This window comes from Vitis vinifera, chromosome 16 (assembly GCF_030704535.1).
Source record: "Vitis vinifera cultivar Pinot Noir 40024 chromosome 16, ASM3070453v1".
Classification (NCBI taxonomy): Eukaryota; Viridiplantae; Streptophyta; class Magnoliopsida; order Vitales; family Vitaceae; genus Vitis; species Vitis vinifera.
In genome coordinates this window covers 15,777,342-15,795,342 of record NC_081820.1, presented here as the reverse complement: position 1 = coordinate 15,795,342, position 18,001 = coordinate 15,777,342, and the positions used below count along the sequence as shown (strand labels likewise).

General features: G+C 30.9%; 2 protein-coding genes across 2 annotated transcripts; both read right to left on the bottom strand.

The window, feature by feature from the left end:
• Positions 1-5,465: 5,465 nt before the first annotated feature.
• On the bottom strand, positions 5,466-7,421 carry LOC132252695 (receptor-like protein EIX2). The gene is made up of 2 exons (XM_059733720.1): positions 5,835-7,421; positions 5,466-5,630 (listed from the first exon to the last, which is right to left on the bottom strand). The coding sequence occupies exon 1, from the start codon at positions 7,419-7,421 to the stop codon at positions 6,159-6,161; it is 1,263 nt and encodes a 420-aa protein (XP_059589703.1). The 3' UTR covers positions 5,466-5,630; positions 5,835-6,158.
• Positions 7,422-7,604: 183 nt separating this feature from the next.
• On the bottom strand, positions 7,605-9,207 carry LOC132255294 (receptor-like protein EIX1). The gene is made up of 2 exons (XM_059743368.1): positions 8,596-9,207; positions 7,605-8,297 (listed from the first exon to the last, which is right to left on the bottom strand). Exons 1-2 carry the CDS (start codon positions 9,205-9,207, stop codon positions 7,605-7,607), a joined length of 1,305 nt encoding a protein of 434 aa, XP_059599351.1.
• Between the last annotated feature and the right edge of the window lie 8,794 nt (positions 9,208-18,001).

The window sequence follows — 18,001 nt, the reverse complement described above, 5'->3', positions numbered from 1 at the left end:
TTTTAGAAAGAGAGAAACAGATCATTAATAACTTGCGATTAAAATTTCTTTTTTCTTAAGTGTTGAAATTGTGATTTGATTATTAATAATTGGTTGAAAACTTATGTCATACATAACCAATTATCCTTTTTAAAAAAAAAATTAATGAATAAACTAAAGAAATATTTTTAAAATTAGAAAGTCGGACTCTAATATACCTTTGATATACTTCTATAATATTGTTTGGATGAATCATAAAGTATCCAAATACCAAATAAAAGCATTGTGTAAGGAAGAAAAGAGATAATACGTTACACAAATTTCTGAATAAAGGACAAAATAGACATATAAAGAACATAGATAATCATCAAAATAAAACAAGAAACCTATTACATCCCAAAATCAATCATAGAATGAAGGACACGGCGATTTGCATTCAACCATGCTAATATGGCAAGAACAAGAGTTGAAGTCCTGCAATTAACACAAAGTAAAAATCAGTGTTCATCAATTTGAAAAAATCTCTTTAGTAAGTTGCATGGAAAGAAAATTTGCATTAGCATTCATGATTTACAAAGTATATCCCAAGGATATGTAAAGGCCTACTTTTCTTTGACAATTGTTAGCCTTCAAAAACAAGTACAAATGAAAGGGAGGGAGAGAGGGAGAGAATTGTACCATTTAGCTTTGAAGACTCCTTTGTAATCTAGCCATATTTATTGCTATAATCACGTAGAGCCAATCTTTTATTTTATTCAAGAATTGGAAATAGGCATATCTCCATGAGTTGTTGAGTAGTAAAGTTCCACACACTCCCCAAATCCAACAATGAATCCAAGAGCAACGCTAACATAAAACCACGTGTCATTTCCATATTGCTGAATTTTTTCTTCAATGTTATGAGTGGGAGAATCTTGCTTTATTTTATCTTCAGAACACTTTTTCGAAAGAGGTAATCCATAGAGTGCAGGATTTCCCTTGTAGGAATCAATATTGAAGCTTTGAAGTTGAGTACCTTGTGGAATTTTATTGAACAAGTTGTTGTCAAAGAGATCTAAGACACTTAGACCACTTATTAAAATCATGAATTTACTTATTAAAATCCATAAGTTTATACTAAGTATATATGTATATTTATATAAAAGAGAGAAAAAATAAAGACCATTGTATAACATTATTTTACATCACCTTAGAAACAAGTTTTAGAAATTTGCATTTTGATAAAACTTACACTACATTTTTCATTCAATTCTTTTAAATCTTTTATTGATTAAAGAGATTGCATAATGCACATGATTTTCTAAAGAGTTCAAACACTTTGGTTATTCATGCCTAAATTTTAAGAACTAATCATGACTCCATGTCATATTGCTTTTCCTTGCATCTATATCTAGATATAAGTGAAGTTCTAAAGGACTATCCTTACTTATAGAAAGCATATGGCAGAAGTATTCTAGCTATGCATATGCATCATCTCACTCAATATTTTAGTTGTGAGTAATATTTCAGCCCTCAGTTGGGATTGTTCTTTGTCATGACTTTTGTTAGAGATTACTATTTCAATGTTGTGGTTTGCATTGTAGGACCAACTGGGTCCCAAATTTAGCAAATGTCACTTATGATCTAGTAAAAGCAAACTGGGTTTAGACCTTGATGGGGTGCTTCTTAATGTTGGTTTACCTCTAAGGGAGAGTAGTGATTTTCTTCTCAATATATACAAGTGAAATCGAGACTATAGATAGGCAAGGGATGCAAATAGTTTGATGAAAATTGAGATTTTCAGTTAAACCACCTTTCTATCCCTTGGGAAAAGAACTACAAATAGGCACAAATTTTTCCCCTAAATTTCTAAAAAACTAGACACCCAATTGGCAAAGACTACAATGATCTCCAATTTTGTCATTAATAGAAAAGAATGACTATTTGTTAGAAAAATAGGGCTACTCCAAACTATGGTAATCACCCTAGAGGGGGGGTAAATAGGGTGATGGTCTCTTTTTCACAAATTTAAACTATGCAAAAATAAGAAACAATTATATGCAAGTATATAATAAACAAAATAAATACAATTGCATATAATTTAAAAGAGTTAGGGAAGAGAGAGTGCAAACACGAGAGTTTATAGTGGTTCGGCACTTCTTTGCCTACATCCACTCTCCTCAACCTCCTAACCGAGTGAGGGTTCCACTATCTTGAAGCTTCAACCAAGCTTCTAATCTCTTTACAATTGGATTATGGTTCCAATTCACCCTCTTGGACTTTTGGCTCCAAGCACCCTTTACACTTCTCAAGAGATATCCCACTCTTGAACAACCCCTCAAGTGATACCTCGCACTTGAGAAAATTCCTCACAAAGACATACAAATAATGATCTCTCAAAATCCTAGTAATAGAACTTTAGGCTCAAAGATACAAAAAAAACTAGGATTTAATGGTGCACTAAAGATATGCAAGTTATGAAACAATGGTGCACTCAAAAAACACTCTTCCAAGGCTCAAATATAATCAAGAATGAATTGGGAAGGTTAAGCTTATGAAACAATGAAGATTGGAGTCTTTTTATAGAAGAAAAAAGCCAAACTAGCTGTTGGGGGTTTGACCGGTTGACTAGCCGTTAGGAAAAGTGACCGTTAGGCCTCAACCGGACCTCGACCGGACCTCAAGCGGTTAAGGTTCAACCTTGACTGGGAAGAGAAGGCCACTGAGAGAGAGAGAAACTTTTTCGCCTCCCTCAACCGGTCCTCGACCGGAGAAGCACAACCGGTCCTCGACCGGACGAGCACAACCGGTTGAACCGGTTGAGCCATTTTTTTTGGCTCAACACTCAACCTTTTTCAACTTAAAACCTTTTAACACAAGTTTGAAAATCATTTAACACAAGGTTTTAGTTAAAAAAACATGAAATCATCCAATTCTTAAGATATTTAAAACAATATTACTCTTGGATGATTTTGGTGCATAAATAAAGAATGAAATACATGAAAGTCCTAGTGCACCAACAACCTTACAAAGAGATCTTAAGAAGCTTTGGTCTTGAAAAACTCTTCTCTTTGAGGTGGTCTTCTTCTTCATGATTTCTCCTTGGCTTGATTTGTCTTTGGATTACCACTTTGGAAGTTGTCTTGCCTAATCACACTTGAAATATGATCATTAGTTCTAAACCTTGTTTTGTTATCATCAAAATCAAGATTAACCAAACCTTGGTTTCACACTATTCATGTATATCATATTGGTTCCATTACTTAAAAGTTAAGCAACACAAAAGGAGAATAATTGACATGAATCATAGAAGAAGTGTTGTTTTCACTTTATGATAAAGGCCAAAACTACTCTAAAAGAAGGGTTTTGAATTTTGGAAAAGAAATCGAAACCATTCTTCCAACACTGCTTATGAAAAAAGACTTTAGCAACACCTTCAATGTCTCCACTTGGGGGTTTAAGGAAACAAATTCATTTTCCTATGGGACAAATGAAATGTTTCTTCTAATCACTAGGGAGGAGATATCAAAATGGGGGCAAATTCTATTTCTCTTATTATGATTCAACTCTTTAGAAGACCAAATTGGTAAACACATTTGTCACTTTTCTACACTATAGAAACAAAGCATTTGTCACAACACCATGCTTCAAAATCTTAACAACTAGAGCAAAACATCAAAATAAAATAGCTAAGAAATCTAATTAAAGACTTTTTTTTTCAATTCAACTAGATATCTTCTTTGGTAGACCAATGTGTTTTAAGAGTTCAAGATCAAAGAGGAATAAGCTAACAAATTTAAGAAAAACCCTTATATTTATGCTTAACAAAAAGTGAACGTATAAACCATTACTTTCTCCCATATTTTTTCTGAAACAATGCAGAAAGAAAATACACACCTCAAGCGAATATGTGAAATCAACAAGAGAAAAATCTAAAAAAAAAAACTATTTCAAAGTAATAAACTTACTTTTCAAGATCCTTTTTGGTTCTCTTCCACTTCATTTCGTTCTCTTCCTTTCCCGCATTTTTTCAAAAACTGGAGAAAAAAAAAATTCACACTTTAATCAAATGAATAACCTTTTAGAATCCTTTTAGACAAATAATCAGCAGTAATACGAAAATTTGCAAAAAAACAAAAAAACAAAAAAAAATATTAGAAGACCAAAGAGTGTGTTGCAGTCTACCATTCAAAAGAGAACCCTTAGTTAGTTCTCTATCTTTCTTTCTGCACTTTTGAATTTCAAAGGTTTCTCTTTAATTTTTTTCAGGGGTAATTTAGTCCAAAAGGGGTCATTCTTCAGGTTTTAAAAAGGTAGAGGTCATTTTTCCAAATACCAGCTTGTTTTGGCACCTTTAACCAAATAACCCAAAATATATCCCCTCTAATACGTGTCATCCCTGCAAAGGACATTTTCTACTACCCTCTAACAACCCCCCGGCTCTTCCTACTACCAAGACACTCCACTACTCACTCTAAAATGACTAGCAGAAAAACCAAAACCTCACTGCCACATGTCTTACCCTCACAGTCTGCCACCAGAATATCCTCTTTTGCCACCTGTCTTTTACAACTCACCTTCCAAAAGGCGAAAACAGAACGAAAGGTAACCAGAAAGAATTAAGTCTCCTCTAGAACCAAAATGAGGGGTCTACATAGTCACTACTTGTTCCAATAGAAAGAGCTTAGAAGAAAATATTAATATAAATAATATTTTTAATAAGAATTAGAGTCTTTTCTATTTTTAAATTTAAAAAATCATAATAAAGAATTATTGAAAAATATTTTAGATAAAAGATTTTATCATAGAGAAATAAATAAAAACTAATAAATACAAAAACTTATAAAAGAATGGTAATATAAAAGTTTTCATTTTTACCACTTTAAAAACTTGATAGGACTTGATTCTTAATGGCTTTTATAGAATATAATTATTCTCTCTTATTTTATATTTTTCAATCATATTTTAGTCATCCTAGAGTTGAAATATGTTAAAATAGAGAAAATAACACGAGATTTTTTTAATTGCTTAAAAAAAACCTTTTATTAAGAAAAGAAGTTAGACTTAATATTCTATAAAATTGATGAAAACAAAATATTTCACAAAAATTATCTGCATGTGAGACAACTTCAAGTGAAAAAGCTTTGATGACAAGAAAGAAAGAGTTTCCCATTTATTAGAGTAATTTAGTTTTTTTTAGAAAGAGAGAAACAGATCATTAATAACTTGTGAAAAAAAAATTCTTTTTTCTTTAGTGTTGAAATTATGATTTGATTATTAATAATTGGTTGAAAACTTATGTCATACATAACCAAATGGCATTATCCTTTATTTTTGTTTTAATTTTAATGAATACAAATTAGTTTTAGAGCTAAAGAAATATTTTTAAAATTAGAAAGCTGGACTCTAATATACCTTTGATATCCTTCTATAATATTGTTTGGATGAATCATAAAGTATCCAAAATACCAAATAAAAGCATTATGTAAGGAAGAAAAGAGATAATATGTCACAGAAATTTCTGAATATAATATAAAATATGCATTTAAAGAACATAAGAAATCCTTAAAATAAAACAAGAAACCTATTACATCCCAAGATCAATCACAGAAGGAAGGACACAACGATTTGCATTCAACCATGCTAATATGGCAAGAACAAGAGTTGCAGTCCTATAATTAACACAAAGTAAAAATCAGTGTTCATCAATTTGAAAAAATCCCTTCAATTAGTTGCATGCAAAGAAAATTTGCATTAGCATTCATGATTTATAAAGTATATCCCAAGGATATGTAAAGGCCTACTTTTCTTTGACAATTGTTAGCCTTCAAAAACAAGTACAAATGAAAAAGAGGGAAAGAGGGAGAGAATTGTACCATTTAGCTTTGGAGACTCCTTTGTAATCTAGCCATATTTATTGCTATAATCACGTAGAGCCAATCTTTTATTTTATTCAAGAATTGGAAATAGGCATATCTCCAGGAGTTGTTGAGTAGTAAAGTTCCACACACTCCCCAAAATCCAACAATGAATCCAAGAGCAACGCTAACATAAAACCACATGTCATTTCCATCTTGCTGAATTTTGTCTTCAATGTTATGAGTGGGAGAATCCTGCTTTATTTTAACTTCAGAACACTTTTTCAGAAGAGGCAATCCACAGAGTGCAAGATTTCCCTTGTAGGAATCAATATTGAAGCTTTAAAGTTGAGTACCTTGTGGAATTTTACCGGACAAGTTGTTGTCAGAGAGATCTAAGACACTTAGATCACTTATTTCAACAAGGCTAGCTGGAATTTCACCAAAGAGTTGATTTCGAGACAAATCAAGAACCTCCAATGATTTCAATTGACCAATTCTTGCAGGAATCAGTCTAGTCAAATTGTTCCTTGATAAGTTTAATGAAACTAATTCTACAAGATCAATTACTTCTTCTGGAATTTCCCCCGATAGTTTGTTGCTTGAAAGGTCAATACTCTTTACAAGCCCAAGGGTACTTTTAAAATCAAATTCTCTTGCTTTCCATTTAACCAATGCCCTATCAACATAAGAGGCATTTGTAGGCATGCAATTGAAATAACTACAATTATCATAGTCTGTAAATGAATAATTATGAGCAATGACCAAGCTCCCTTTCTTAGTCATGGCAATGAAACTACCAACACATCTCGGTACAACACCTAACATATTGTTGCTAGAGAGGTCCAATATTTGAATATTTTTCAATTGGCATAGCTTTGGAGATATACCTCCACTGAATCTATTAGATCCTAGGTTTAGAACAATCAGATTTGGGAGGCTTCCTCCAATCCATTCTGGTATTTTTCCTGATAACCTATTTTTTGCCAAATCAATGAACCTCAAACTTGTACAATTCTTAAAAGACAAAGGCAATTCTCCAGTTAAATTGTTGTTGCGCAAATGTAGTGTTCGAATTGATCGCAAGGAGCCAAATGAATTTGGAATTTGCCCAGAAAATCTGTTATTTTCCAAATTAAGGACTGCCAAGCTTTTCCACTGCGCCCAACAATTGGGCAGCCCTCCCGACAACGAGTTGTTTGAGAGGTCAAGTAGAAGTAACTCAGTACCAACTGTACATAATAAAGAAATGGACCTCGATAACTTGTTATTGGAGAGATCCAACCATTGCACATCATAAGGAAGTTGTGGTATTGAACCCTCAAAACAGTTTGAGCTCATATCTATGTTAGAAAAACGTTCAAATGTTGATGATAAATTGGGTAAGGTTCCTTTGATCCGATTGTTGGAAATACTCAAGGTATTGACAGTTGAGGTTACATTCCAAAACCAGTCTGGGAGGACATCTGAAATTTCAGAATTGGAGATATCAAGCTCACTCAACCGGTTTTGAGTACGAAGCCAACTAGGAAAATGAGGTCCCAATTTGCAGGAGGCTGATAGTAGATCAAACAGTTGAAATGGAGGAACCCACTCCAAGCTCATGTTGAAAGTGAGAGAGTTGGGAGATAAGTTTAAATAGGACAACTGGGATAGATTAAAGAGATGGGCTTCAGAGATAGTGCCTTGCAATGAATTTGAGGCAATATCCAAGGATTCAAGTTTGGCCAGCTGTCCAACACTTTCAGGTAAAGTTCCATTTAGTTGATTAAAATCAAGATGTAACTCTCATAAGGATGAAAATCCAATAAGAGCAGGAACTGATCCATTGAACTGGTTATCTGATAAAGACAGAGTCTTTAATGTGTCATTTGCACAGGCCACAAAGTCTGGTGCAAGCTGTCCAGAGAGATTGTTTCTATCCAACTTTAATGCTTGTAAGTTACATAAATTACTCAAGGATTTTGGAATCTCACCTTGAAGATGATTCTGAGAGAGATAAAGGTTTTCAAGAGAAACCATGTTCCCAACTGTATATGGAATGGAGCCCTGCAATTGATTGCGAGAGAGATCAAGATGTGAAAGTAAAACCATATTCCCAACTGTATCTGGAATTGAGCCCCGCAGTTGATTGCTAGAGAGATCAAGATGTGAAAGTAAAACCATATTCCCAACTGTATCTGGAATTGAGCCCTGCAGTTGATTGTAAGATAGAAAAAGATGTGAAAGTAAAACCATTTTCCCAACTGTATCTGGAATTGAGCCCTGCAGTTGATTGACAACGAGATCAAGATGTGAAAGTAAAACCATCTTCCCAACTGTATCTGGAATTGAGCCCTGCAGTTGATTGACAGAGAGATCAAGATGTGAAAGTAAAACCATCTTCCTAACTGTATCTGGAATTGAGCCCTGCAGTTGATTGAAAGAGAGATCAAGATGGGAAAGTAAAACCATCTTCCCAACTGTATCTGGAATTGAGCCCTGCAGTTGATTCGAAGAGAGATCAAGATATTCAAGGGAACTCATGTTCCCAAAAGCATATTCCGGAATCGAACCATTTAAATCAGTCAAAGAGAGATCAAGATGAAGGAGGGTGGTACTAAAGTTGAGCAGCCATGGGTATATTGAAGAAGTGAGATGGTTAAAAGAGAGATCAAGGAAAACAAGAGGGACAGAGGAATTCCCATGGGAAAGAGACGGAATGGTGAGTGGAGGGATGGGAGGGAGACCACAACTTTGTAAATCCAAGTGAATTGAGAGAAGGGAGTTTATTAATTGCTTGGGACCAGTGGATGGCTTTACTAAGGTCGACAGAACTTAGGTCAAGGTGTCTTAAAGAAGAAAGACGAGAAAGCCACTCAAGGTTCCCAAACTTCAAATAATTATTGCTGAGATCAAGGGAAAGCAAGTTGGAAAGATTTCCCAGTTGAGTGGGAACAGTTTGAGCGAAATATGCATGAGAGAGATTGAGGTACTGCATTCTGCTGAGGGAACCAAGGAATGGAGGTATGTGCCTCTCTTCAAAATCATTACAGCTGAGATCCAAATGAGTCAAGTGCTCCAATTCAAGCAGCGAAGGACTTATATCGCCTCTAAGAGATTGGTAAATAACAAATTCACCATATTCTTCATTTGGCGGGGCAGGAAGATGAAGCATGATGATGTGACCAGACTGGTTACTACACTGGACTCCTCTCCATTGGCAACAATCTCTGTTGTCGTCTCCCCAAGAGGAAAGAAGGCCAAATTCATCGACAAGGCCACGTTTGAAGTGAAGGAGAGCTTGTCTCTCCCTCTCTATGCACCCAGTAACATTCCCCAGGCCAGGTTTGGCACATAGCAGCAAAAGCATAAGAAAGCTAAGAAGGTGTTGAAAGGACCGTCCTGCCATGGTCTGCAAGTAATAGAAGAGAGGCTTTGCAACTGCTGTTTTTTTCTTATGAATTCTGAGGAGACCAAGCACTCACATATATATAGTATCTGTTTGAGTCTACCATATGAACGCAATACCAAGATTCCTTCCACTTTTATTTATTGAAGAGTGAAATTCATAATTTTTGTATTAAAAACTGTTTTTTGAAATCACTTTTGTTTAAGTTAATTGAAATTCTTATATCACTCAGTCCGTGAAGCTTTGTGGTTTCCGGCAACTGGAAAAAGCGGCAAATAATGAAAGACTGAGAAACGACTGTGAATTCAATCTTATTTCACTGCGTCCTAACCCAAAACGGTGTCGTCCCAGTTTGAGAAAATGACGTCGTTTTTACCTTTGGGTTTTGCACAGTTGGAAGGCCTCCAACAGCTGAGATAGTAGCTTTTCAGTTTTCACTACCCTTGATTTCTTTAGAACCCAAATTTTGAATATTCGGGAGTTCTTTTCAGCACTATTAAAAGTTACATAAAAGTTCTTGAATTAAACTGTTTTTTCTTTTAAATGTTATAAGTTCTTATAAAAACTGTTTTTTCAAATCACTTTTGTTTAAGTTAATTGAAATTCTAGCAAATCTCTAATTTTATTAATTAATAATTAATGAAAATTTCTCCAATCTTTGATATGATTCCTTAATCTCAACTTATGTAAATTCATTAACATATCTTGATCCAAAATCAAATTTAATTAATAATTAATGACAAATGAGGAAGAAAAATGTTCTATGAATTGACAAGTCAATAAAGAATAAATTAATCAAGACATCTCCACAAACTAGGGAAAAAAAAGAAGTTGATTATATCATTACTTTAGTTTCTAACTAACTTATGACCTGATTATTAATTTTTTTTTAATAGGAAATGAAAGAATAAATTAAAATAGAAAAGAAATGGGATAGAATGAATAAAAAATGAGAACAAAAAATTATATTAAAATATTTACAAGATTATGAGGAAATGGAATGAAAAAGAATCGATTCATTCAATGTGGTAAGAAATTGTGAACTACAACTTCTCTTCCTTGAAGGTTGCTATTCCTGAAGGGAATAAAGTAAGGCCTCTCCCTAATAACCAAAGTCTGCTATTCCTAACTAAAGGGCAAGAATAGAGTCAGGCTTTGACCCAAAAAAAAAAAACAAAAAAATTAAGGTCATTATTCCTTACTGAAGGGTAAGAATAGAGTAAGGCCTTAACTTCTTCAAACTCTCCTTACACCTCAAAAAGTCTGCTATTCCGCAAGGAATAGAGGGAGGACTTTTCCATCACTCCTCAAAGTCCGCAAGTAAGGACTTTTCCCTCATTACCTCGAAGGCCACTATTCTACAAGTATTTATGTTTACCATAAAGAAAATAATAATTGTACCCACCTACTTTTCTTTGTTTCTTTTCAAATGAGGTTGAGCATACAAATAGAAAAGATGGGTACAATTAGTATCACCCTTGTCAGAACAAAAATGAAATGAAATGAAATATAAATGTTTAACATACTACCCCCATAAAAGTGTTAAATAATAACATCATTGTGTTTAAATGACATCCATCTCAATGGCATAATGAGTATTGAAGGATTTGGCTTCTTATATTAATAGTGTTGAAGGATTTGCTAGCAATTCTGTACAACTATATTTTCAAATCACTTTTGTTAAGTTAATTGAAATTGTAGAAAATCTCCAATTTTATTAATTACAAATGTTTCATTTTCTTATGCATGATGGCTTTAAGCTCAGCTTATGTAAATTCATTAACACATCTTGATCCAAAATCAAATTTAATTAATAATTAATGACAAATAAGGAAGAAAGATGTTTTATGAATTGACAAGTCATTAAAGGTGTGTGAATGAGGGCTTTTTAGCTTTCCACTTTTATTGACTAAAAATAATTACAAATCTTTGATCTCTTATTTTAAGTTATGGTTCAAACTTCTTTACAAGGAAAAACACATTAATTGAGACATCTTCATAAACTAGGGGGAAAAAAATTGATTGCATCATTACTTTAATTTCAAACAAACTTAATTATGACATGATTATTAATATTTTTTTTATAGGAAATTGAAGGAAAAAATTAAAATAGAAAAGAAATGAGATAAAATGAATAAAAGTTGAGAACAATAAATTCTATTAAAATGTTTACAAGATTTCGAAGAAATGGAATGAAAAGGAACTGATTGATTCAACGTGTTTAGAAATTGTGAGCAAATATTTATGTTTACCATAAAGACAATTATAATTGTACCCACATTTCTTCCCTTTACACCTACTTTTCTTTGTTTCTTTTCAAATGAGGCTGGTGTACAAAGAGGAAAGATAGCCTTGAAGAAGGCATAATTGTATCTTAGAGGATTTGAGATAGAGATGGCAATGGGACAAATTTTTCTTGCTCCTTGCCTTGTCCCTTATGGGATGAGTTTGAAAGAAACACAAACAAGATAGGGATGAGCATAGATTTTTATTTATTTTGTAAAAAGAAAAAAACCTAGGTTTGATTTAGAATGGGTTTGGGTATTGCCTTCTCTTATCTTGCTCTACCCCAATTATACATATAATTAACTAAATAATAATTCAATTTTTTTTGCTATCCATTTCAATACATCTAAAATAATTAAAAAAAAATCCCATAAGAATAATTTATAAAATTATAACATTTATTCACTTATAAACTTTAATTGTTTTGAAATAAAAAATAAAATATAAACTAAATAAAGTGGAATACATGTATAAGAAATTTCCCTATTCATCTTATCCATTTAAGGTTTCTTTCTTTCTTTTTTTTCTTTTTTTCTTTTTTTTTTATTGGGAATGGAAATTGATTTAAATAATCAGGGCAAGGTTGGGATAGGGTTGATCGACTCCAAACCCACCTTGTTGTCATCCCTAAATTGAGATTCTATTTTTCAAAATGTAAGATACAATAAAAAAAAATTATACTACCCTACCATACCTAGATTCTATATAAAATCAAATAAAATTTGATTTACTTTAGTTATTTTCATTTTCCCTTTTGAAACATATAAAGTAAATATTCAAATCTACTTTTTATTAAAATATACATAAATTTTTTTGTTAAAAACATAATGTTTTTATTTATAAATAATATTTTTTTAGCATAATTGAAAATTTAAAATAATGCAATTGAGAATTTTTAATCCAAACATGTATGGGAATTAACTTTTCTACATTCATTCTACCACATTCTGCGGTTGGAAAAGTGATGAGAAAGTATTTGGAAAATAAGGTAGGTCAAGAGTAGATGACCACTTTGTTGATATCCCTAAAAATACGTTTTCATATGTTTAAAACTTTAATCAAGTTATGTTTTTATGCATTATGCAAGTGCTGTTAATTCAATGAGTTAAGTCAATCCACTAAGATGTGTCTAGCAAATAGAAGATAAGAAAGAGAGATTACACTATCTTTAGCTTTAATTTTCTAACAAATATGGTAATAGTAAAACCTTCATTCAATGAGTCAAGTCAATTCACTAAGACGTGTCTACCTAATACAAGACATACCCACCCTTAGCTTTAATTCCATTTCTACAAAAGAAATGTCTCTATTCACCTTATCCATTAAGGTTTATTTCTTTTTTCCTTTATTATTGGGAATGGAAATTGATTTAAATAATCCGGGCAAGGTTGGGATAGGGCTGATCGACTCCAAACCCACCTTGTTGTCATCCCTAATTTGAGATTTTATTTTTCAAAATGTAAGATACAATGAAAATTTATACTACCCTACCATACGTAGATTCTATATAAAATCAAATAAAATTTGATTTACTTTAGTTATTTTCATTTTCCTTTTTTAAACATATAAAGTAAATATTCAAATCTACTTTTTATTAAAATATACATAAAATGTTTTGTTAAAAACATAATGTTTTTATTTATAAATTATATTTTTTTTAGTATAATTGAAAATTTAAAATAATGCAATTGAGAATTTTTAATCCAAGCATGTATGAGAATTCACTTTTCTAAATCGTTCTACCTCATTCTACGATTGGAAAAGTGATGACAATGTCTGTGGAAAATAAGGTAGGTAAAGAGTGGACAACCACTTTGTTGACATCCCTAAAAATTCGTTTTCATATGTTTAAAACTTTAATCAAGTTAGGTTTTTATGCATTATGCAGGTGCTGTTAATTCAGTGAGTTAAGTCAATCCACTAAGATGTGTCTAGAAAATAGAAGATAAGAAAGAGAGATTACACTATCTTTAGCTTTAATTTTCTAACAAATACGGTAATAGTAAAACCTTCATTCAATGAGTCAAGTCAATTCACTAAGACATGTCTACAAAATACAAGACATACCCACACTTAGCTTTAATTCTATTTCTACAAAAGAAATTTCTCTATTCACCTTATCCATTAACGTTTATTTCTTTTTTTTCTTTTTTTGCTTTTTTTTTTTATATGGAAAGGAAATTGATTTAAATAATCAGGGCAAGGTTGGGATAGGGTTGATCGACTCCAAACCCACCTTGTTGTCATCCCTAATTTGAGATTTTATTTTTCAAAATTTAAGATACAATAAAAAATTATACTACCCTACCATACCTAGATTCTATATAAAATCAAATAAAATTTGATTTACTTTAGTTATTATCACTTTCCCTTTTTAAACATATAAAGTAAATATTCAAATATACTTTTTATTAAAATATACATAAAATTTTTTGTTAAAAACATAATGTTTTTATTTCTAAATTATATTTTTTTAGTATAATTTAAAATTTAAAATAATGCAATAGAGAATTTTTAATCCAAGCATGTATGGGAATTCACTTTTCTACATCGTTCTACCTCATTCTGTGGTTGGAAAAATGATGAGAATGTATTTGGAAAATAAGGTAGGTCAAGAGTGGATGACCACTTTGTTGACATCCCTAAAAATACGTTTTGATATGTTTAAAACTTTAATCAAGTTAGGTTTTTATGCATTATGCAAGTGCTATTAATTCAATGTGTTAAGTCAATCCACTAAGAAGTGTCTAGAAAATAGAAGATAAGAAAGAGAGATTACGTTATCTTTAGCTTTAATTTTCTAACAAATATGGTAATAGTAAAACCTTCATTCAATGAGCCAAGTCAATTCACTAAGACGTGTCTACATAATACAAGACATAACCACCCTTAGCTTTTATTCCATTTCAACAAAAGAAATTTCTCTATTCACCTTATCCATTAAGGTTTATATCTTTTTTTTCTTTTTTCTTTTCTTATTGAGAATGGACATTGATTTAAATAATTAGAGCAAGGTTGGGATAGGGTTGATCAACTCCAAACCCACCTTGTTGTCATCCCTAATTTGAGATTTTATTTTTCATAATTTAAGATACAAAAAAAAATTATACTACCCTACCATACCTAGATTCTATATAAAATCAAATAAAATTTGATTTACTTTAGTTATTGTCACTTTCCCTTTTTAAACATATAAAGTAAATATTCAAATATACTTTTTATTAAAATATACATAAAATTTTTTGTTAAAAACATAATGTTTTTATTTCTAAGTTATATTTTTTTAGTATAATTTAAAATTTAAAATAATGCAATAGAGAATTTTTAATCCAAGCATGTATGGGAATTCACCATTCTACATCGTTCTACCTCAATTTGCGGTTGGAAAAGTGATGAGAATGTGTTTGAAAAATAAGGTAGGTCAAGAGTGGATGACCACTTTGTTGACATCCCTAAAAATACGTTTTCATATGTATAAAACTTTAATCAAGTTAGGTTTTTATGCATTATGCAGGTGCTGTTAATTCAATGAGTTAAGTCAATCCACTAAGATGTGTCTAGAAAATAGAAGATAAGAAAGAGAGATTACACTATCTTTTGCCTTAATTTTCTAACAAATGTGGTAATAGTAAAACCTTCATTCAATGAGTCAAGTCAATTCACTAAGACTTGTGTACAAAATACAAGACATATCCACCCTTAGCTTTAATTCCATTTCTACAAAAGAAATTTCTCTATTCACCTTATCCATCAAGGTTTATGTCTATTTTTTTTTCTTTTGTCTTTTTTTATTTGGAATGGAAATTGATTTAAATAATCCGGGCAAGGTTGGGATAGGGTTGATCGACTCCAAACCCACCTTGTTGTCATCCCTAATATTGAGATTTTATTTTTCAAAATGTAAGATACAATGAAAATTTATACTACCCTACGTTACCTAGATTCTATATAAAATCAAATAAAATTTGATTTACTTTAGTTATGTTCATTTTCCCTTTTTTAACATATAAAGCAAATATTCAAATATACTTTTTATTAAAATATACATAAATTTATTTGTTAAAAACATAATGTTTATATTTATAAATTATATTTTTTTCGTAGAATTGAAAATTTAAAATAATGCAATTGAGAATTTTTAATCCGAGCATGTATGGGAATTCACCTTTCTACACCGTTCTACCTCATTTTACGGTTGGAAAAGTGATGAGAATGTATTTGGAAAATAAAGTAGGTCAAGAGTGGATGACCACTTTGTTGACATCCCTAAAAATACCTTTTCATATGTTTAAAACTTTAATCAAGTTCGGTTTTATTGCATTATGCAAGTGCAGTTAATTCAATGAGTTAAGTCAATCCACTAAGATGTGTCTAGAAAATAGAAGATAAGAAAGAGAGATTACACTATCCTTAGGTTTAATTTTCTAACAAATTTGGTAATAGTAAAACCTTCATTCAATGAGTCAAGTCAATTCACTAAGACGTGTCTACATAATACAAGACATAACCACCCTTAGCTTTTATTCCATTTCTACAAAAGAAATTTCTCTATTCACCTTATCCATTAAGGTTTATATCTTTTTTTTCTTTTTTCTTTTCTTTTTGAGAATGGACATTGATTTAAATAATTAGAGCAAGGTTGGGATAGGGTTGATCAACTCCAAACCCACCTTGTTGTCATCCCTAATTTGAGATTTTATTTTTCAAAATTTAAGATACAATAAAAAATTATACTACCCTACCATACCTAGATTCTATAAAAAATCAAATAAATTTTGATTTACTTTAGTTATTATCACTTTCCCTTTTTAAACATATAAAGTAAATATTCAAATATACTTTTTATTAAAATATACATAAAATTTCTTGTTAAAAACATAATGTTTTTATTTCTAAATTATTTTTTTTTAGTATAATTTAAAATTTAAAATAATGCAATAGAGAATTTTTAATCCAAGCATGTATGGGAATTCACCATTCTACATCGTTCTACCTCATTTTGCGGTTGGAAAAGTGGTAAGAATGTATTTGGAAAATAAAGTAGGTCAAGAGTGGATGACCACTTTGTTGACATCCCTAAAAATACGTTTGCATATGTTTAAAACTTTAATCAAGTTAGGTTTTTATGCATTATGCATGTGCTGTTAATTCAATGAGTTAAGTCAATCCACTAAGATGTGTCTTGAAAATAGAACATAAGAAAGAGAGATTACACTATCTTTAGGTTTAATTTTCTAACAAATTTGGTAATAGTAAAACCTTCATTCAATGAGTCAAGTCAATTCACTAAGATGTGTCTACAAAATACAAGACATACCCACACTTCGCTTTAATTCCATTTCTACAAAAGAAATTTCTCTATTCACCTTATCCATCAAGGTTTATTTCTATTTTTTTTTCCTTTTTTCTTTTTTTATTTGGAATGGAAATTGATTTAAATAATCCGGGCAAGGTTGGGATAGGGTTGATCGACTCCAAACCCACCTTGTTGTCATCCCTAATTTGAGATTTTATTTTTCAAAATGTAAGATACAATGAAAATTTATACTACCCTACGTTACCTAGATTCTATATAAAATCAAATAAAATTTTATTTACTTTAGTTATGTTCATTTTCCCTTTTTTAACATATAAAGTAAATATTCAAATATACTTTTTATTAAAATATACATAAATTTATTTGTTAAAAACATAATGTTTATATTTATAAATTATATTTTTTTCGTAGAATTGAAAATTTGAAATAATGCAATTGAGAATTTTTAATCCGAGCATGTATGGGAATTCACCTTTCTACACCGTTCTACCTCATTTTACGGTTGGAAAAGTGATGAGAATGTATTTGGAAAATAAAGTAGGTCAAGAGTGGATGACCACTTTGTTGACATCCCTAAAAATACGTTTTAATATGTTTAAAACTTTAATCAAGTTAGGTTTTTATGCATTATTCAAGTGCAATTAATTTGATGAGTTAAGTCAATCCACTAAGATGTGTCTAGAAAATAGAAGATAAGAAAGAGAGATTACACTATCTTTAGGTTTAATTTTCTAACAAATTTGGTAATATTAAAACCTTCATTCAATGAGTCAAGTCAATTCACTAAGATGTGTCTACAAAATACAAGACATACCCATGCTTAGCTTTAATTAATTCCATTTCTACAAAAGAAATTTCTCTATTTACCTTATCTATTAAGGTTTATTTCTTTTTTTTCTTTTTTCTTTTTTTTATTGGGAATGGAAATTGATTGAAATAATCTGGGCAAGGTTGGGTTAGGGTTGATCGACTCCAAACCCACCTTGTTGTCATCCCTAATTTGAGATTTTATTTTTCAAAATTTAAGATACAATAAAAAATTATACTACCCTACCATACCTAGATTCTATGAAAAATAAAATAAAATTTTGATTACTGTAGTTATTTTCATTTTCCCTTTTTAAACATTTAAAGTAAATATTCAAATCTACTTTTTATTAAAATATACAAAATTTTTTTGTTAAAAACATA

Bases quoted from the DNA above. Each gene is read 5' to 3' on its own strand.
- LOC132252695 (XM_059733720.1), bottom strand. From the start codon at position 7,421: ATGAGCTTGGAGTGGGTTCCTCCATTTCAACTGTTTGATCTACTATCA.
- LOC132255294 (XM_059743368.1), bottom strand. From the start codon at position 9,207: ATGGCAGGACGGTCCTTTCAACACCTTCTTAGCTTTCTTATGCTTTTG. The intron at 8,298-8,595 runs GCAATTAATAAA...AATCAACTGCAG, and splicing joins AAGCCATCCACTGGTCCCAA to GGCTCAATTCCAGATACAGT.